Raw genomic sequence first — 20,272 nt, forward strand, 5'->3', positions numbered from 1 at the left:
GCGGTCCACAGCTCTTCCATCTTCGTTGCAGCATGCAGGATCTTTAGTTGCAGCATACAAACCCTGGGTTGAAACGTGTGAGATCTAGCTCCCTGACCAGGGATTGAACCTGGCCCCCTGCATTGGGAGTACAGAATCTTAGCCACTGGACCACCAGGGAAGTTCCTATCTTTGTTCCATTGTGTTGCCTTTGCTTTTTTGTCAAAGCTCTGTTGCTGCTAAGTCGCTTCAGTCGTGTCCAACTCTGTGCGACCCCATGGACGGCAGCCCACCAGGCTCCTCCATCCCTGGGATTTTCCAGGCAAGAGTACTGGAGTGGGGTGCCATTGCCTTCTCCGTGTCAAATCTCCGTCGACAGTATTTATGTGGGTCTGTTTCTGGGCTATTTATTCTGTTCCATTGACCTATTTAACTGTTCATTAGTCAATACCACACTGTCTTGACTACTGTACTTTTATAGTTAAGTTTCCTTGAGCACTGTTTACAGTCTCTCACCAATTTTGCTAAGCAGCATTTTTATTTTCATGTCATTCAGAGTATGTTAAAATTTCTCTTGGGATTTATTCTTTGGCCCGTGTGTCATTTAGAAATCTGTTTAATCTCCAGGGGAGTTTCTGAGTATCTTTTTCTTTTTTTTGGCCGTGCCATGTGGCACGTGGGATCTTCGTTCCCCAACCAGGGATGGAACCCATCCTCCTGTAGTGCAAGTGTGGAGTCCTAACCACTGGACCGTCAGGGAGGTCCCTCCAGTTATCTTTGGTTAGGGATTTCCAGTTTAATTCCATTATGGTCTAAGAGTGTACATTGTATGATGTTTGAAAGTGAAAGTCGCTCAGTTCTGTCTGACTCTTTGCAACCCCATGGACTATACAGTCCATGGAATTCTCCAGGCCAGAATACTGGAGTGGGTAGCCTTTCCCTTTTCCAGGGGATCTTCCCAACCGAGGGATCGAACCCAGGTCTCCCGCATTGTGGGCAGATTCTTTACCAGCTGAGCCACCAGGGAAGCCCAGGAATACTGGAGTGGGGTACTCTATCCTTTCTCCAGCGGATCTTCCTGACCCAGAAATTCAAACTGGGGTCTCCTACATTGTAGGCGGATTCTTTACCAACTGAGCTATCAGGGAAGCCCAGTGTATGGTGTTTATTCTTTTTAATTTGTTGAGATATATTTTATGGGCCAGAATGTGGTTTGCCTTGGTGAGTGTTCTATGTGAGCTTGAGAAGAATGAAAAATATTTTCATTAATTGATTGTTTTGGTTTGTGGTTGCGCTTGGTCTTTGCGGTGGTGTGAGCGCTTCTCTAGCTGCGGCGAGTGGGGCTGCCCTTCACTGCAGTGCGTGGGCTCCTCTTGCTGTGGAGCCCAGACTACAGGCGCGCGGGCTTCAGAAGCTGTGGCGCTTGGCCTCTAGAACACACTGGTTTCAGCAGCTATGCTGAATGGACTTATTTGGTATGGGGGATCTTCCCAGACAAGGGACTGAACCCGTGTCACCCACATTGGCGGGTGGATTCTTATCCACTGTACCAAAATATTTTCAACATGAACATCTAAAGAGTATTAAATCTTAGGCCCATGTGTCCAGCACAAAAAGCTTAAGAAACGGAACTGGTCAGCACCTTTGCCTCTCCCCCGTGCTCCTCCCCTGTCACTCTCCCCTTCCTTTAAAGGATCTTTAAGGGAGCATGGAGTCCTGGCCAGCAGACTGAAGAGCCTGTAGCGTTCTCATGACTTTTTTCCTGTTCTGGGTAGGACTTCAGGGAAGGTGTGATCTGGGAGACTAAAGGCTGAAATTCTGTTGGATTTGTGTGTCTGGATCATGGTCTCTGATACCAGCAAGAAGGGCCGTTGCTGGGGTAGGAGTATTTATGAAGAGGCCTGGGAAGAATGTGATTGTCCTGAGCTAACCGACCTTATAAAACACTGAATTCTAGTGTTTCTCTTTGACTTTTAGAATTTCCATTTCTCTGCTTATATTAGCCATCTGTTCTTAAATTTTGTCTATTTTCCCCCATGAAAGCCCTTGGCATATTAATCATAGCAGTTTTCTTTCTGTGTATTTGTGTGTTTTTTTATGCCTATCTGATAATTCCAACATACAGAGCCTATCTGGCTCCAGTTCTGATATTTATTCAGCCTCTTAAAACTGTGTTTTTTGCCTTATAGTACATCTTGTAATTTTTTTGTTGAAAGGTAGATATGATGTGGGCTTCCCAGGTGGCTCAGTGGTAAAGAATCCACCTGCAATGCAGGAGACATGGTTTGATCCCTGGGTCGGGTGGATCCCCTGGAGAAGGGAAGCGGCTACCCACTCCAGTATTCTTGCTTGTGAAATCCCAGGACAGAGGATCCTGGCGGGCTACAGCCCGTGGGGTCACAGAAGAGTCAGACACAATTGAGCGACTAAACAGCAGCAGCAACAAGCCTCTGCAGGAAGCAGGCCTTTAGAAAGGCGGTGGTGCGGTGTCGGGGGAGTGCTCTGCATTGCATCATTAGGTCTCAGGGTCTCGTTGAGCCTGTGCCCCTGGATGGTGAACCTCACCAGTGCTTCTCAGTTTTATTTTGGTTTCTCCCCCGTAAGTGGAACAAGATGATCAGAGGGGGCTGAAATTGGGGTATTTCCCTTCTCCCACGTCAAAGGCTACAATTGGCTAAAGTTGGGTATTTCCCTACTCCCATGTTAATTAGGCACAGATAAGACCCCAGCGAGTTAGGCTCTGGCAAAGTAGTTTCTCCTATGGGCAGGCCTTGTTAAGAAGAACAGATGCTCTGGGGTGTTCCAAGATGGTTCCTCTCCCCTCTCCCCGGAAAAAAAAAAAGGAAGGGGATTTTTCTCCAGGGTTCACTGTGAGGACCAGCTAGAACTCCTGGAGGTAAAACTCATGAAAGTGATCTGTCATGCCCCCTGACGCCACCATCAGCCCACCCAGAGACTGGGTCCCCTGGAATTGTCAACTCTGGGACTTGTCCACACTGAGCCGCCAGCATTCTGGCAATTACTTTTAGGCTTCACCACCCTGGCACTGGGTTCCCAGGAAGGTTCCTGCTCCACTCAAGTTGTGATCCGCCTGTCTGTCTGTCTCTGCAGATTGGGATGGGGGTGGGGGGTGGGGGAGGCAGTGGTTTGCCCAGTGACCTTACATCTTTGATGGCTCGAAGAAGAATTGTTGATTTTTCAGCGTGTTCAAGCTTCTTACTTATTGTGAGGACAGAATGGCGACTTCTAAGGTCTTTATATGCTGGACCAGAAACCAGAAATCTGCTTTGTTTTGATTTTCAATCACACTTGAAAAAAAAACTGGTTGATGTGTCTTCAAATGTTTTCTCTGTTTCAGTCCTCTCTTCTTTCCTCTGGGGCTCCAGTTACACTTAAGTGAGGCTCCCGTGAGTCACTGAGGCTCTGTCAATTTTTTAAAAAAAATCTTTCCTCTCTTTGTGCTTCAGTTAGAATTATTGCATTGACCCGTTGTCAAGTTAATTGATTCTTTCTTCTGTTATGGCCCATCTTCAGTTAATCCCAGCTAATGAATTATTTCTAATATTATTTTCATTTCCAGGATTTCCACTTGATTCTTTTTTATAATTTTCACATCCCTTCTGAAATTGGCCATCTTATCACACATTATATCAATTCCACTAGATTCTTTAACATATTTGTCATGGATTATTTTAAATTTAAAAATGATTTTACTCTATTTCATCAAAAATTTTAAACTTAATACAATTTTTAAAGGTTACTTTCCATTTATAGCTATTACAAAATATTGGCTATATTCCCTGTGTTTTACAGTACATTCTTAAGCCTATTTTACACCCAATAGTTTGTGTCACAGATATTTTCAACTCCATGTCTAGTAATTCAAATATCTGGGTTGCCCATGGATCTGTTTCTACGGACTGATTTTTCTGTTGAGGATGGGTCACATTTTTTGGTTTCTTCACATGTTTAATAATTTTATGTTGCATATTGGACAATATAGATGTCATAGTGAAGAGAATTGTCCTCTGATGAGTGTTGACTTTCGCTCTAGCTGAAGGCAGGCCCTCAGCTTTGAGATTTTAGGATGGGCAGTTCGCAGACCATCCAAGTATTAGAGAAGAGTGTCTCTACTGACTTTGCTTCCCTACTGTGGCTCCCTGCTTTCCAGTATCTTCCCCTCAATTTCCTCCTCCTTGGGCGGTCTCAACCCCAACCCCTGACTCCTCAGGCCAGGAAGACCAAAGCTTCCTGCTTGAGCCATTTGCCAGGCAGAGAGGGCTGGGGTGAACCCTCAGAGGAAGAGCTATAAAAGCATGGGTGTTACCCAGCGCGGTTCCCTTCTTTCTAAGGTCAGATATCCTTCAGTTCCTGTCTACTCCTGATCACTTTCCATTGCCTTCAAACTTGTTTTCTTGTGTTAGTCCAAATAAGCTACTCTGTACCTCTCTCTGTCTCAGCCTAGCTCAGCCTCTCTCTCTCTCTCCCCACAACCCCCAAGCCCTCTCTCCTTCCCTCCCTCACTGCTCCTACCTCTCTCTATCCTCGCAGGGAGAACCTGGCCCCAAAGGAGACCCTGGTGAGAAGAGCCACTGGGTAAGCTCTAGCCCAGCGCTGACCTCCCGCTGTCCCCCTGCCCCGGACACTCAGGAGATTATATGGGGGTGGCGCAGCCCATCTAAATCCCCTTTGCAACCTGGTCTCCCCAGGCAGAGCCTTGCCAGTTCTCAGCCCCTGCCCGCTCCCCGCACCGTCCCTCCCCAGTGGGCAGGGCCAGCCTTATCAGCAGACCTACACCCTCTGTCTTCGTCCCTGTCTGTCTTTTCTCTGCGGCCTTTGCAGGCCAGGGTGACCCTGCCGCTTCCTCCTGGGCGGTTTGGGCTGACCCAGTCCAGACTGCATGCCCTGCCCCCAAAAGCCCTTCCCAGCAAGGGCTTGGGCTTCTGCACCCCTGTCTGCAAAAGAAAGGGAAGCAGGAAAACGATATCCACACAGAAGGGGGTGCCACTCCTGGCCCACTGGCCTTAGGAAAGCCGTGAAGCACAGGAAGGGAGGTGCAGAAACGCTGAAGTACACAGGAGCCCTTTGGTAAAAGGGATGGGGCACTGGACACCACCAGAAATGGTGGTACAAAGGGTACACATCGGAAATGGTGAATCGTAGGAAGGGCGGCCTGGAAACCATCATGGACCCAGTGTACATGGTGAATGAAGCCAAGGGACCCAGATCCATTGTACCCAGAAGATGTACAATTACCATGCAGTCCTCCACACCATCACATACACAGGAGACCCATGAGGAGGGGAAGGGGAGGCCTAGAAACTGTCATACGCACCAGAGAACCATGGAAAATGAGATAAGGAAATCTAGAAACCACTGTACGCGAAGGAAGCCTAGAAACCACCACATGCGCAGAAGACTTAGAATAAATGGGAAAGGGGGCCTGGAAGCCTTCACGTCACGAGAGGGAGTTGCAGTGAGTGAATTTCAGGGCCCAGAAATCACCGCCCCCCACCAGGAAACATGGAGGAGGCACCGGAGGCCCCATGATGCAGGGACCCGGAAACCACCACTGCCATAGGAGGCATTTGGAAAGTGGACGGGATGGGGGCAGACAGGAGAGGCCACTGGGGCGTTCTTCTGGAGGCTGGCAGTGTGCCCCCTCCCTCCCCTACCTGGTGCAGTCTGGCTGGGACGCCCTACTTCCTGGCAAGCACTAGTTAATGAAGACATGGGGAGCACCCAGCACCTGCCCCGCCCTCTCTGCTCCTGATTGTGGGTCAGTGATGGATACAGCCGTGGGAGCCCCCCACCATGCACGAGCCCTCCCCTGTGTCTTCCGATGACTTGTGGGGTCCTGCTACCTCTCTAGCAAGCCGCTCCCAGCCCCTCACTGCCACCCTACTCGCTTCCCCTCCTTTCACCCGCTAGTAGCTCCAGAGTCTCTTAAGCACACTGTCAGCATGGGCATGAGCTGGGCTGGGGGTCAGCTCGAGCCAGGAGATCCCAGCCCTCAGGCTCCTTCACTGGCCTCTTCAGAGGGGGAGGTGGGAGAGGTGGGGTGAAGGCTGAATTAGGCTGGGCAGCCCCATCGCTATATGGGGGCCCCAACAGGAAAAACAGATGCCTGGGCTCTCTCAGAACAGACCTCAGACTCAGAACCACCTTTGGGAGGGACTCCCACCGCCATGAGGTAGCAGGGCCCCTGCCCGTCCACCTGCCTGCCCCTCACCCACCTGCTTTTCTGTCCCTGCTTGCCGCCTGCCTGGGAGGGGACCTGCTGGGCTGGAGGCTGCATGAGGCTCTGGGGGCTGGGGGGCCAGCTCTGTTGTGGCAGGTGGGGATGAGGTCCACGTGTGGACGGGCTCCTGTACCCACACTCCACCTGCTCATCCCCACTTGGTGAAGCTCTTGGAGCCATTGACCTGGCTGTGGCTCAGCAGTGACACCCAGTGGTCATGAGAATGCGCTGCAGGAACTGGCCCGTCCAGACCAAAGCCCGTACCCCTTATTCAGATAGGAAAAACTGAGGCCCAACTCCACAGAGTGAACTGTTGGCAGAACTGGAACTGAAGCCCAGGCTTTTCAGCTCCCAGGGCTGGGGGAACCTGCTAACTTTCCGCAAGCACCTCCTTGGTGGTGCCAGGCCCCAGACTGGGCACTATGGACACAGATGTGATCTGGACACAGTCCCCACCCTCAGAGTGGTCACCGCAGGGGTGGGAGGGAACAGACCGGTAACCAGCAGTGACAGGACCGGGGGGAGCTCAGCTGTGATGGCAGGGGGCAATTCAGCATCTTGTTGGATGAGGAGACTCAGGCTGAGGCCTGGCAAAGGGTAGAGGAGAGGAAACATCATGTGCAAAGGCCCTGTGGCAAGGGCAAGCCTGGGGTGTCTAAGGCGCTGCAAACACTTGGAACGACAAAGGGTGACAAGCGAGGAGTGAGACAGAAGCAAAGACGCTTTGGGGACTTAAGAGGCCCTATGGAGGAAGGTGAAGTTGGTGCTGCAGGCAATGGGGAGCTACACGTTGAAATGTTAAGTAGGGGAGTGATGTGGTCAGATTTTTGTTAGCAAAAGATCCCTCTGATTGCCATGTGGAGAATGGATGAGAAAAGGGAGCAACGTGGGAGCAGAAAGAGAGACTAGAGAGGAGGCTGTCCTCGACATCCTGGCAAGAGGCTGTGGGGGCTAGAACTGGGAGGGGGGACAGTGAAGATGGACAGATGTCAGTGGAGCTGAGAGACACGTGGGTGCTAGTCTGGCTTGGGTTGAGGGGGCGAGAAGTTAAGGGAGATGTTTAAAATAGAGAGAGACAGAAGACAGCCAGGAGAAGCTGGCCCTCTGAGCTTTCTCCATGGAAAACGGGGAGTGTCTGTGTGACAGCTAAGGGGCTTTCCAGCGAGCCCTGGACACTCAGGCCAGGCTTGGGGGCACTGGGGCATCATCAGTGCAAACAGCAGGCCACTTACCCTGAATATCGTTTTTTTGCATTCCCACCCCCCCGAGATTTTTACTTTCAAAATTTTCAAATATATGGAAAAGTTGGTTCAATGACTATCCTTATGCCCTTCTTCTAGACTGACCAGTTATTACTATTTTGCCACATTTGTTCTTTCACTCTTTATATATTTACAGATCTTTTTCCCTAATCCATTGGAAAGTAAGTTGCAGACCTCATCTGCATCTCCCCCAACACATCAGTGTGTGTCTTGAAAGAGTATGGACGTTCTCCCAAAGAGTCACAGTACCACATTCACCCCTAAAATAGTTGACAGTAATTCAGCCACTTAATATACAGCTTACCTATAAAGCAAATAGCAACCCACTCCAGTACCCTTGCCTGGAGAAGTCCATGGACAGAGGAGCTTGGTAGGCTACAGTCCATAGGGTCGCAAAGAGTCGGACACAACTGAGCAACTTTACTTCACTACCTATAAATTTTACCAGTCATCTCCAAAATGCATTTTGTAGCTGGTTTAAAAAAACAAAACAAAACAAATCCAAGATCAAATCAAGATCTGGATATTGCATTTGGTTGTCACGTCTCTAGGTTCTTCTAATCCAGAACAGGCCCCCTGCCCTTTTCTTCTTTCTCTCGAGTTTGTCTTTTTGAGACTGTCCCTCCGTCTAGATTTGCCCGATAGTTCCCTCATGATGAGGTGCAGGTGAACTGCCCCCAACAGGTGCAGCAACTGGGGAGGTGGTGCCCTCTTACTGCATCTCATCAGGAGACAGGTGATGTCAGCTTGTCCCACTGTCCATGCTCCAGCAGCTTAATGTGGTTTTTGAAAGTCATTTACATTTAGATGGATGTTAATACTTGAAGAGGGGTCACTTCAGTGTGACCCGGTGATGCCCCAGGCTCCACGGCCTGTCGGTGGCCTGAGAGTAGTCCCATCCATGTGACGTGGACAGGACAGCCAGTTCGTGAGGGTCAGTCCTAGCATGGCCATGGGCTCGTCCAGAACAGCCACGTTGCGAGGACTCTTGTAGATGTTTTTCTGTGGGAAGAGCTACCTTGAAGGTAGCAATTGTACCAAGATGCAGATTATACCTCATCCCTTCATTTAATCTGCACTAAGTAAACGACTCGAGACTCCCAGAAGTGTCACGGCTGGAATAGTTCTTGCCATCCTGGTGCTCGGTCAGAATTAAGATCTCTGCATCCCGGAAGTACCTTTAGTCTGGACTAGGAAAGAGGAAGGCAGGAGTGAGGGAGTGTGGAGTTCTGACAAGACCATGGGCCTTATGCTAGGGGGAGGAAAGGACCGACGGACAGACACTGGGAAGAAGTGAAGGTGAGGGCCACGGTCCCTGACCACTTTAGACAGGAGACCCCGGAGCAGGGAGGCCCAGGGGAGGAGTTTGAGGGGTGCTGGAGACTCAGCTGAGACAAGAGGGCTCCCACGTGTGCAGCATATGGACCTGGAGCTGTCAGAGCCCTTGGGAGGAAGGGGCCCAGAAGGACTGGGGAGGGGGCACCTGGGCCTGGACTTCAGCCTTGCCAGCATTTTAAGCCTAACTACCTAACAATGATGCCACTCAGACATCTTCTGATTTTATTCTGATATGTTCATCTGGACGTGAGTGGGAAGACGATTGGAAAGTAGCCTGATCCCACTGGTGGAGTTAATTAGCTGAGACAAACACAGTATTGAAGGCAAAACTGAGTCAGTTCAAAGACTGCTAAGTAAACAAGAGTGCAAGTGGCCCAGGGATGTGGCAGGAATCCTGTGGATGTTGTGAGAGCAGCTGATTTCAGGCAGCAGAGATGGAAGAGCGGCTGGGGCTCTGGGGCAGCCTCAAGGCAGGCCCGGGACAGCAGGGCTGCCCCTGCAGACTGGCCTCCCTCTGCCTCCAGTGCAGCGAAGATGTGCAGGGCTGTGGGCAGAGAGCAGACACCTGGGTGGGATCCTACCAAGGGGGTTGCTTCTGCCTGCCTTGTCCCTCTCCTGTCTTCTCCGAGTCTTGTTCCCGCTGTCCGTGGGCCCTGGGCTGTGGCAGGTGGTGAGGGGCTGTGGGTGCATGTCCAGGGTGGGGCATGGGCCTCCAACAAGCTTTGCAGGGCCCCCTCTCCTGCCCCTTCACGGCTGCATCTGTCTCTTTCCTCCACAGGGGGAGGGGTTGCACCAACTACGCGAGGCTTTGAAGATTTTAGCTGAGAGGGTTTTAATCTTGGAAACAATGATTGGGCTCTATGGTGAGTAGAGACAGACGGACAGACAGCCCAGCCCCTGCCCACCAGCCTTCCCCAGGCCCTCCAGGGTGGAGCTGCTGGGCCCAGTCAAGAGGCCAGAGAAGGTACCTGACCTTCTCCAGGTGGGGACGTGAAAGGTCAAGACCACCCATCCGTCGATGACTGGTCCCACGAGTCCACAGGGGAAGAGGGGAGCCCCAGAAACCCAGGCCCCCACCCCTGTGGTCAGACCTGGGGCTCCAGAAACTGTGGGTAATGTGGTTTCCAGGCCTGCAGGCGTGCCAGGGCTGACAGATTTTGAGTCTGAAGGGAATGATGGGCAATAGAGCCAAGCTCCAGGGCAGCAGAGGACTGTGGGTAACAGAGCCAGACTGCAGCAGTACAGGGGATTGTGGGTAATAACATCAGAACCCAGGCCACCAGGAGGATTATGGGCAATTGATCCAGACTCTGGGCAGAGCCAGTGTGCAAGTCCGTGGGCCAGCAAGTCACAGGGCTAGACTCCAGCAGGGCAGGGGTCTGTGGGTGGCACAGCCAGGCTCGGGTCCCAGAGGATTCTGGGTTATGTACCACCCTCCAGCTCTGACCCCAGAGGTGCTCACTAAGCAGGCCCTCCTGGTCCCAGGGTGCCCGTGAGTGGGCTGAGAGACCCTCCCCCAGGCATTCATCCACTAGTTCTCCACCCATCTGGTCACTTAAGGAGCCAAGTGAGCCCCGTCCCCACTTAGAAGGAGAGACCACGATCCTGACAGAGGCTCCTGCCCCTCCCGTCAACTCCCCGGCCCAGCCTGCCCCCGAGGCCAGACTCGCACCGTCTGCTCTTCTCAATCTCCCATCAGGCTCCTAGCTTACAGAGCTTCCTGCAGCAGCAGGCTCAGCTGGAGCTCCTGGCCAGACGGGTCACCCTGCTGGAAGCCATCATCTGGCCAGGTAACGGCAGGGCGGGCAGGCAGGGGCAGCCCCTGCCAGGAAGGGCCTGGGAAGGGCCTGGGGACACAGATGGCACCTCCCAACACTGGATCCAGACTAGCAGCCACCACCCCCTCTTCAGCCCTTCCATCCGGCCATCAGACAGTGTCTGGCACAGAGAAGGTTCTGGTAGCTAGTTCCTGAGTGATTGAGCACCTGCTCTGTGCCAGGTACCTTGCCGGACAGGTTCCAACAGATAAGACAGACACAGTCCTGCTCTCGTGGAGCCTAGTGAGCTGCTGTGGGCGGGTGGGGAGGGGAGCCCTGGAACCGGGCGTTAAATCCAGGGTGAGGAATACCACAGTGGGGTGAGTGCTGGCAGCCAGGAAAGCACAGAAGTGCTCCTGATGCAGGCTGGGACGGGGCAGAGGGCATCTCAGGAGGGCGCTCTGGAGGAGGCATCTAAGTGGACTTGAAAAGCAAGGATCGGGGGCAAATGAACAGGCAAGAGGAACAGCATGGCCAAAAGCCAAGAAACCAGAGAGAACCCAGAGGGATTATTCTGTGAGTTTGCTGAGGGATGAGAGCTGAGGCTAGATCTGGTAGGGCCCCATTTGAGAAGGTCCTTGAATGTAGGCATGAAAAGAGGTTAGCCCCACCTGGCTGACACAGTGGGGCTGAGGAGGTCTCCCCGAGTTAAACTGGAGTCTGTGGCAGCCCTGGAGAGAGGCAGGGATTGACTGCCCTTGGGGCTAACCCTCTCCTACCCGCGAAGAGGGTCAACAGCCACTATTCTCCCAGACGCCCCATCTCTCAACGCTTCAGTGCACATGGCCTCAGACATCACATGTAACCTCATGTCTGTTCTACAGATGGAGAAACTGAGGCCCCCAGCAGGAAGGAGAGCTGGTCAGAGCCGTCTCCTTCACTTGGCAAAGTGTAGGGCACACCAGCTGCGTGCTGGGTCTGGGTGTATGCAGAGGCCGATCTCAGGGTACCTGCCTTGGTGGTGGGGGGTCTTCAGCATCTGTAGAGGAGTGTGGGGAACAGGTGCACCAAAGGATGTGTGTGAGGGGAAACCTTCCTGCAAGATGGGACCCTCGTGTTAGTCATGGAAGGTTCCGAGTGCCAGGAGGAGGGGAGAGGGCAGCCCCCACAGAGCCCCGCCCTCCAGGGGTGGGAAGGTGTGCGGGGTCTGCTTCCAGAGCTGCTCCAGATGCGCCACATGGCTTCCCCAACTTCTAGAAACTTCTCCAACCATCTCCCAGATCTTCTCTTCTCCCAAAGGAAGGACCAAGGACCAAATCCCAGGCTCTCAGCTCTTTGTCAGGTGCCCCCACCCCCCTTCTCAGGAGGACTGGGACAGGAGCCAGAAGGGACACACTGTGGCCTTGACTCTGTGCCCTGCCCCTCCTTCAGCAGCCCAGGGAGGAAGCACCAGGCACCGGGCAGGGCCCACGTCCACTCAGTGTGGCCTGGAAGGGGGTTGCGGGAGGAGGGGAGCAGAGCAGATGGAACCATCCCCACTGTTCCATCACGCACAGCAGGTGCTAACAAAAGACCCAGATGGGCTCACGTTTAGACTGTGGCCGATAACGATAATAGTTCCAGCTGTCACACACCTGGGCACCTGGGCAGGGGAACTTATATCCAGCATCTCCAGTCCTTGTAACATGCGTTCTAGGTGAGCAGTACCATGCCCACCTCACAGAGGAAGAAACACAGGATCAGAGGGCTCATGTGACTCCCGCAGTGACACGGGGAGAGTTGTGAGCCCCCAGAGTCCCCTAGGTCTGGCCTAAAGCTCTAGCTCTTTGGGCTCCATCAGCAGAGGTCCCCCGACCCCTCTGCTCTGCTTGGCACTGAAGGGGCCCCAGGGAAAACCAAGGCCCTGAATTTGGTCATATCAGAACAGCATCTCATGACTGACTCACAGTGACCAGACCTGCAGGAGATGAAAACACACCAGCCTTGTGACTATCAAGACCCACTATTTACCATGAAAACCACTTTCCACTCCTGCTCACCTTAAACACTTTACAGGAGTGTGACTACAGCAGTGTCACCCCCACATTCCTCTGGGACTTGCTCAAGGCCGCGTGACTGGAATATGGCAGGGCCAGGACTTGGCCTGAGCTGATGTTGGAACCTGAGCTCTGGGCCATCCTCCTCCTGTGCTCCCTGGTTTGGGGCATGAACTGTCCCTTGACTGTGACTGCAGATACTTGTCTGCCCCAAATCTCAGCCCAGAGGTTCACAGGACACAGGGTCAGGACACTAGACAGTTATGATTATGAGGTTGCAGCCGCTTTCCCTTCAGTGGGAAGCTGATGCTCAACCAGAGTCCAAGTGTTGGTCCTGTGAACAGGGTTTTGGAGGCTCAGCCAAGTCCTCCATCCTGGGGCTCTCCCTCTGGAAAAAGAGCCCATCCTTCCAACCTGCCTAACCCCTCATTTGAGAAGGACTGAGGTGATAGTAACAGGAGGCTTCCTGGAGGAGGTAGGTCCTGATCTGGGTTCTGAAGGATGAGTGGGAGTTTTCCAGACGGGAAAAACACCAATTATTCAGTTTTACTTTTGGAGGTCAGCTAATTTGCAGGTTGGGGCATATGTCACCATAGCCAAATCGGAACTGACTGCAATAATTACTGGAGTTGCCCACGGCCTCTGTATCTGGACCATCCCCCGGGTTTTAGAGATCAAACAACTGAGATCCTGACAGAGGTCCAAAGCTACACAGTAGGTCAGTGGCAGAGCCTGGCCTTCCTAAACCCTTCCCTACTTGGGTGGTATAACCCAAGGAGAGAGAAAAGGTGATGCCTGGCCTTAGTTTACCTAGCTATGAAATTGGAATGACTCAGGGCACACCTCCACATCCAAAAATGTTAATGAAAAAGCACTTTTTCATGGCGCATCCACTACGTATGAAGCATTTAGAAACATGGTGGGTTTACCCCCACCTGTCACAGAAAATCAAATAGAGGCCGAGTGCTCTAGTTGGGTTAGGGGCTACTAACTCCCAGGGGGACAGGCACTAACCAGCTTTGCAGACCCCCTTCTTTTGCACAGCTCTGCTTCCAGACGACAGAGCCCCACCCGCAGAGGGCCAAGGGGAGGTGGGTGCCTCACGCAGACCTCACTGACCTGGCCTCTCTCTGTCCCTCCCTCTCTTCTTCCCTCCGGCAGAACCAGAGGGGTCGGGGGCAAGCCTCGCCGGCACAGGCACCCCCAGCCTCCTGCGGGGCAAGCGGGGAGGACATGCAGCCAGCTACCGGATCGTGGCCCCCAGGAGCCGAGACGAGAGAGACTGAGGGTGGCGGTGGCCCCTTGGGGAGGGCCAGCCAGGCTTCCCTTCCCAGCCTGGCCTGGGCCAGCTGCCTCTGGGGTCTGCCGCCTGTATTTATTAATATCCTCAGGGTCCCTTCCACCACCTAGGCCTCTGGGTGGGGGTCTTGGTCCTGGCACCCAGTGCACGTCTGCCTCCCATGAGGCTGAGCAGGGACGGGGGCCTGAGAGGGAGGTGTGGCCCAGGTGAGAGGTGAGGCCGTGCTCAGGGCCCTGGGCCTCAGTTTCCCTCTGTGAAATGCAGTGAGGCAGGTCTGCGGGGGGGCAGCAGGTTCGGAACTTCTGCTCAGCCCTCCATGCGCCCAGGGATGACGAGGCCGGGCAGTCTTGCCTCCCGGCTCCACAGCCAAACCTGGGGGCCGGCCTGTACCCCTCCCCGTTTTCTGGTGCTGGCTTCCTGACCCTGAGGTCAAGCTACCTGGTCTGACTGGCGTTCAGGGCTCCTGGCGTCAGTTCTGACCCCTGAACCCTCAGTCCCTGCCATGGTCCGGGGAGGAGGCCGCCTGCCTCCACACCGGCTTGTGATGGCCCCAGCAGGTAGATGCGTATCCACCAATAAAGGCCCCCGCCTGACTGCGCCCCAGCCTGGTCTGTGTGCGCTTAGACGGGGCAGCCGGGCAGGCCAGCAGCTCTCCTCAGTGGCCTTCGCTGTCCCCCCAGGGCTGTGGAGCCGGGGCTCCCTGGCCATCACCTGGTAGCTGGGGGACGGGGTGGGGGGCAGAGCAGAGGCTCAGGCCATCCCCACCCCCAGCCCGGCGTCCCGCAAGAGCACTGGCCTCCTGCAGTCGGCCGTTTGTTCGCTGCTCGTTCATTCCTTCAACCCCCCGATGCCAACGTAAGAGCCGGACGAGCACTGCCCCACGAGATCCAGGCTGGAGAGTGAACTGGGTTTTATTCTGAACAGTACCGGGGCGGGGTGCTGGGGGGCCACCCCGGACCCCCTCCTGGCTCTCAGCAGACAGGCCTCTTCTCATCTGAGGGCCTGCCTGTGCTACGGGGGCCCAGGACCCTCAAGGTGGGCAGGCCCTTCCCTCCCCTGAGTCACCAGCGCCTCGGTGCCCACCTCCCCACCGACCAGCAGTGCAACGGCCCCCTCCACTCGGCCCGTGGCTGCCAGAGCCACCACCGCCTGCTCCGTGGGGAAGCCCATGCGCTCCAGCTGCTGCAGCCTGTGGCAGAGGAGGGGATGGGGAGGGAGGGTCAGGGCCGCTTCCAGCCCCCACAACAGGGCACCGCCCCACCCACACACCCCACCTTACCGCAGAGAGGAGACAGAGGACTTAGGCAGCCAGAGTGGGCTTTCGGGGCCCTGGGCTGGGCCTTCAAGCAGCGAGGCCTCGATCCCCTCCTGCAGCATCTGCTGGTCCAGGGCTGCCCACAGGGGGGTCCCCGGAGGGAAGCTGGGCCCAGACCAGGCCAGTCCGGCCTCTGAGGAGCCCTCCCAGAGTGGCTGCACAGGCCTCAGACCCAGCGGGATTGGGGCTGAGCCTTCACTGAGGCGCCAGAGGCTAGGGGAGGCCATGCGGGGAGGTCCAGGGGTGGGGGGCCTGGAGGGGCAGAAGCAGAAGAAGGCTGACTGCCAGCCACTGGCGCGGCTGCCACCACCGGGACCGGTGTCCTCGGCATCACCCTCACCTCGCTCCAGCAGGATGGGCAACGGGCAGCTCAGCTGGGTTGCCTGGGGCGGGGAGGAGCTGGAGTGGCCAGCACCCCGCCAGGGCCCTGCACAAGACACCCTGCTGCAGCGTCTGCAGCCGCCGCTCTGAGAGCTCCAGCCACCGGAAGGCCCCGGCCGCATCTGTCTGCCCGGGGCAGGGCGGCCGGTCAAGGAAAACCACATGCAGCTGGGGGGAGCCCACACCACATGCGAGGCCCCATGCCAGGTGTGTGACGAGCATTCCCTCCTGTCTCCTCACTGTGGCCCTGCCAGAGCAGTGTCATCATCCTCATCACTGCGGAGGCTCAGAGAGGAAAAGGGACCTGCCTGCAGCTACCCAGCCAGCAAGAGGTAGCGGCGTGCCTCATCCCTAAAGCTGTCTCACCCTGATGCGGCCGCCCCCCCACCTGCCACCCCCCGAACCCTGTGGGGGCCTGTGACACCAGGCCCACCCCTGGGCACTGTCACAGTGAGGGCAACACGCTCCCCTCTCCAGGATCCAGCCGGGCATCCCCAGTCCTGAGCAACCCCCAGGGCCAGCCTGCGCCCACCGTTCCCTCTGACTGCAGTGTCGCCCCGAAAGGCATTAAGCCTGTGTTTAATACACCCGCACCAGGCCCCCTTCTGGGGCCAGGAGAGCCTCAGGCTCACTTTCACCCTGGCCCTTCACCCTCCACGCTGACTGCGGGCCCGTGCTCTCCTCTTCCACCACTCCTCATCTGGACCCCTCATCCTGCATGGCCTTGGTGTAGCTGCCATCTCCACTGAGACGTCCAGGCTAGGCGCCTCCCAGGGCCCCTCAGCTCCCAGGCTCTCCTTTAAACTGTAATTGGCACCTCCATGTGGCCACGAGCCCCCAGTCCCCAGCCCAGAGCCGGAGAGAGGACACTCAGAGATGCCCCTGGGATGCATAGGAATGAGGGGGCCTGACTCCTCATGCCAGTTCCTTCCCTGGCACCCTGGGGGCCCAGCCACCGAACCCACAAGTACACAGCAGCCCTGGGCCCCAGCAAAGGATACAGGCCAGGCCAGTGAGGAGGCCACAGAAGAGCTGCAGGAAGGGTGGCTCGGAGCTGAGCAGTGGTGTTAGGGCGAGCAGCAGCCACGGCAGGAGCCACGGTGGCAGGACCCCCCGGGGCCGATGAGGGTGAGAACCCTGCCCCGCCAGCATGGCCAGGTGGACGGGCATGTACCCGCAGCCCCCAGCTGCACTGGACACCCCAAGGCCTGCCAGCAGCACGGCCAGCAGCCCGGAGGCCAGCGCGAGCAGGCTGGAGGCATGCAGGAACCGCAGCGTGCCCAGGCGGCGCTCCTGCTGCCAACCCAGCGTGGGCAGGAGCAGCAGGCTGAGCAGCAGGCCGGGGAGGGCCATGTGGCCCAGGGCATGTGTGAGCAGCCGGTGTGCTGGGGGAGAGAAGGGGCTTATGTGCCAGGTTAGGGGCTGTGGCCCCCGAGTCTGGCCCAGGTGTGCCGGGGCTGCCCACCAAGCCAGTCCCCCTCCCGGGGGGCCAGAGCCTGCCCGCGGCCAGCACTTTCACCCCGGTCAAGGGGACCAAGGGCTTCTGAATGCTATGGCTACCCTCCCCGCTGCTGCTTTAGGTAGAACAAGCCAGACCCAACACTCAGTCTTCTTAAGAGCAATCAACCACAGGTAAGTCACTTCACTTCTGTGAGCATCATCTGAGTTCCTCAAATTCTTGGGAAACAGGTGCTCAGCTTCCGCCAGTCCTCAAACCTTAGCTTAAGGGAAAGCCACCAGACAGGGGAGCCATCTGAAAAGCCATCTGAAAAGAATTCCTACTCACAGGCTCCCACCCCTGTGCTGGCCCCTCTGCCCTCCCTCCTCGGCTGTGGTTGGGCTGGGCATGCTCCCAGCCAAGGCGGACCTTCCCCAGGGCACTGGGTCCGACCCCTGCCTGACCGCTGCAGGATGCACATGCTCCTGCCAACTGGTCTCAGGCCCTACAGCAAATCTCCTGCCTCCAAGGCCCATGTGGCCAGCTCTCACCCTGCCTAGGGTCCAGCAGCAGCTCTGGGGCCAGGACGAGGCTGGGGCCAGCCCCCAGCAGCCACAGGGCGCTCATCAGCAGCATCAGGACAGAGGAAGCGAGAGGCAGTGCCGGGGTTGGTAGGCCACGGGGGCCTCTGGAGTGCATAACTTGGCTGAAGGTGCTCAAAGGTGGCCGTTGGACTGTGTGCTGGGGGTAAAGGAAAACAGTAACAATGGTTATTGCAACTTTTATCTGACCTCCTTTCAGCTACCACAGCAGTAGCACCATACAGAAGTAGAAACCGAGGCTGGAGAGGTCGGTGCAGCAACTTGGCGGCATTAGAGCTCAGAGCCTAGCCCTGTGCTTAGCCACTGCTGTCTCCTGTCTATGTGTGAGAGTGAAGAGGCCAGGCCCCGATGGGCCCTGAAAAGGTGCCTGGACTGGGGAGCACGGGCAGTGGGAAGTTGAACGGGGATGCCAGGCTCCCCAATTTTGGGGGGATTTGTCCAGCCCCAAAGGGGCAAACTGAAGGCCATCTTCCGACTCCCTATTCCCTCTGGCTACAGACCAGCCACCTTCCTCCTGCTCCCCTCCACTGATTTAAGAGCTTCAGGTGGCCTCAGCTGCCCTTGACCGAGGGGGCGAGGCCAGCCAAAGGGCAGGCAGATTAGGGAGCAGGCGGAGCCGGAGGGCTGGAGGAGGGGCAGCCAAAGTCCACACAGTGACACCGGACAGAGACATCCCCCTCCTTGAGCCCTGATCGCAGCCCCTCTGGCCCTACCCTCACTTTCACAGAAAGACTCCAGGATCCACTCCACTTCTTCCTGTTGTCTACTCCTCTCTGAGCAAGTTTAGAGCCTCTCCTTCCTCATCTGTAAATTGGGGATTAAGAAAACTTATTCCCTGTAGGATATGAAAAAGGAATGGACTAGGCAGGCCCACAACTCCTGCTGGATAAATGGTAGCCACCAGGGCCATCTCCACCAAGGGAGAGGCCTCAACACAGAAGCAGCCGCTCCAGCCCAGCTGCCCTCAATCGTGCCAATCCCCTGCCCACGGAACAAGGCTTTCCCTCCTCACATCCGGCCTGTCTTCTAAGCTCTGCTGGAATCCCCTCAGTCTGGTACCCGAGCATGTCTCAGGACTCCAACTGAGCCGATGTCACAGGAGAGAAAGGGAAATCCCAGAGAAGGGAAATGCCCCCTTGTCAGGGGCATCCTTGGCATCAAAACCCACCTGCCACTCTCTTGCAGAAAAAATATAGAAAACTCCTCTGCCTGCAATGTCTTTCGCGCCACTCTCCAACAGCAAACTCCTACTCATCCTTTGAAGCCCAGCTCAAAGCGCCCCTCGCCCCAACCATCATGGAGCCTACCCCATCTAATGAGTACCGCATGGCCAGTTTTCTAGGCAGGTGGTCTGAACTGGGGGAGGAGGGATGCTCCTCTCACTCACGGCCAAGTTTCCCAGGGTGCTCCTAGCACACAGCTCGTGCTTTGTATGTATTCGTTGAAAAGAAAGACGCTAGCTTTGTTCCAGGTCCCGCTCAAGGATTTGAATCAGCCCTGCCCTTTGCTGGACCTGGGCAACCGCCTAAGGAGATCGGGTTGAGCCCAAGAAGTCAGGCTGGTGTCAGCCCTGCGGCACTGCTATCCTCCTGCACCCTCACCATCACCCCCCTCCCCCCGGGGAACTTTAACAAGAGTAAGAGGCTTGCCCTTGGACAAACTGAACTGGGATCTGAACGCTGCAGATTCTCAGTCTCTTTATCTATAAAATGGAGCTGTGCACCCTCAGACCCCGCCTACCTCTCCGGGAAACCGGAAGGACAGAGTGGAAAGCTAGGGACGGGGGTGATTCTTCCGGGTCATGGACAGTTGGTGGGGGTCCCGGGTGTGGGTGAGACTCAGCTTTGTGACTTTAGGAGATGTGCCCAAATTCCTTGGGCCTCAGTTTCCCCTTCTGTAAATACAAAGAGTGTTGGATGCGGGGTGATTAAAAGAGTCCTCGCAACCTCGACCGTTACTGGGAGTTGTGGGGGAAGCTCTCGGGCCGGGCGCTGCGTTCAGGGCCTCCCATCCAGCCCACCGACCTCGCTCCCTCCCCCGCGGGCCGGGCCACGTGTCCGGGGTACTCACTGCGGAGCGCGCCCCCCGCCCCCCGAAGGCCGAGTGCGGCCCTCGGCTGGCAGGCGGTACTCCAGCTTCCCGCCGAGGTCCGAGCGCCCCGAGCCCATTCTGCTCGCCCTCCGGCGCGCGACCCCGGCCGACCAGTCGGCACGCCACCCCCTCCTCCGCCGCCCGCCGCTTAGTCAGCAGTCGTTTAAGGCCCGGGTCCCTTCCCCCTAGCGCTCCCGCCGGCCTCCGTCTCCCTCCAAGGTAGTCTCTTCAGAGACGGTCCCTAGGCCCAGCGGGCGTAACCATTCCCCGAACGAGCCGGAGTCGACCAAAGAAGAATCACCGCGGTCCGCTCACCCGCCGCGGCCGCCCCTGCGCTGTTCTTTTGGTGCGCTCATGGCATCCGCGGCTCTTTAGAGGGAATTAGGACCTGAGAGGCGGGCGCGAAGGACGAGACGCGGTGGGTCATTCCGCCTTCCCCCACCCCCGTGGCGCGGGCCCGATGGTAGCGCCCGGGGTTGCGGGTCTCGCGCCTGCGCAGTGCGGCGTCTAGAGGACCAGCGAGAGGGAGACG

At 56.2% G+C, this 20,272-nt stretch overlaps 2 protein-coding genes across 10 annotated transcripts in view; one reads left to right on the forward strand and one right to left on the reverse strand.

Annotated features, from left to right (window-relative positions):
- EMID1 (EMI domain containing 1) overlaps positions 1 to 14,511 on the forward strand; it is a 39,403-nt gene extending 24,892 nt beyond the window's left edge. Inside the window, exons 14-17 of one of the 5 annotated variants that reach the window (XR_008683153.2) lie at positions 4,531 to 4,575; positions 9,599 to 9,683; positions 10,520 to 10,610; positions 13,775 to 13,820. Coding sequence is in view for 4 of the 5 variants with exons in the window: in XM_088828308.1 (XP_088684434.1) it covers positions 4,531 to 4,575; positions 10,520 to 10,786 (312 nt within the window). In the remaining variant the exon portion in view is untranslated. Of the gene's footprint in view, positions 1 to 4,530; positions 4,576 to 9,598; positions 9,684 to 10,519; positions 10,884 to 13,774 lie in introns of those variants that run through there. The other 4 variants (XM_055405498.2, XM_055405499.2, XM_088828308.1 and 1 more) reach the window with 4 other exon arrangements.
- Positions 14,512 to 14,806: 295 nt separating this feature from the next.
- Positions 14,807 to 20,192, reverse strand: RHBDD3 (rhomboid domain containing 3). Of its 5 annotated transcripts, none has more exons than XM_088828309.1 (7): positions 20,056 to 20,188; positions 19,390 to 19,543; positions 17,599 to 17,788; positions 16,611 to 16,994; positions 15,569 to 15,731; positions 15,193 to 15,480; positions 14,807 to 15,102 (listed from the first exon to the last, which is right to left on the reverse strand). In XM_088828309.1, the coding sequence occupies exons 3-7, from the start codon at positions 17,744 to 17,746 to the stop codon at positions 14,925 to 14,927; spliced, it is 1,161 nt and encodes a 386-aa protein (XP_088684435.1). In that variant the 5' UTR covers positions 17,747 to 17,788; positions 19,390 to 19,543; positions 20,056 to 20,188; the 3' UTR covers positions 14,807 to 14,924. The 5 variants fall into 5 exon arrangements, with proteins under 5 accessions (XP_088684435.1, XP_055261478.2, XP_055261481.2 ...); XM_055405503.2 differs by lacking the exon at positions 20,056 to 20,188 and adding an exon at positions 19,720 to 19,978; XM_055405506.2 differs by lacking the exon at positions 19,390 to 19,543 and having other exon boundaries at positions 20,056 to 20,192.
- Positions 20,193 to 20,272: the final 80 nt, after the last annotated feature.

Source organism: Moschus berezovskii, chromosome 19 (assembly GCF_049115385.1).
Source record: "Moschus berezovskii isolate FMDL1 chromosome 19, NW_MosBer_1.0, whole genome shotgun sequence".
In the NCBI taxonomy this organism is placed as follows: domain Eukaryota; kingdom Metazoa; phylum Chordata; class Mammalia; order Artiodactyla; family Moschidae; genus Moschus; species Moschus berezovskii.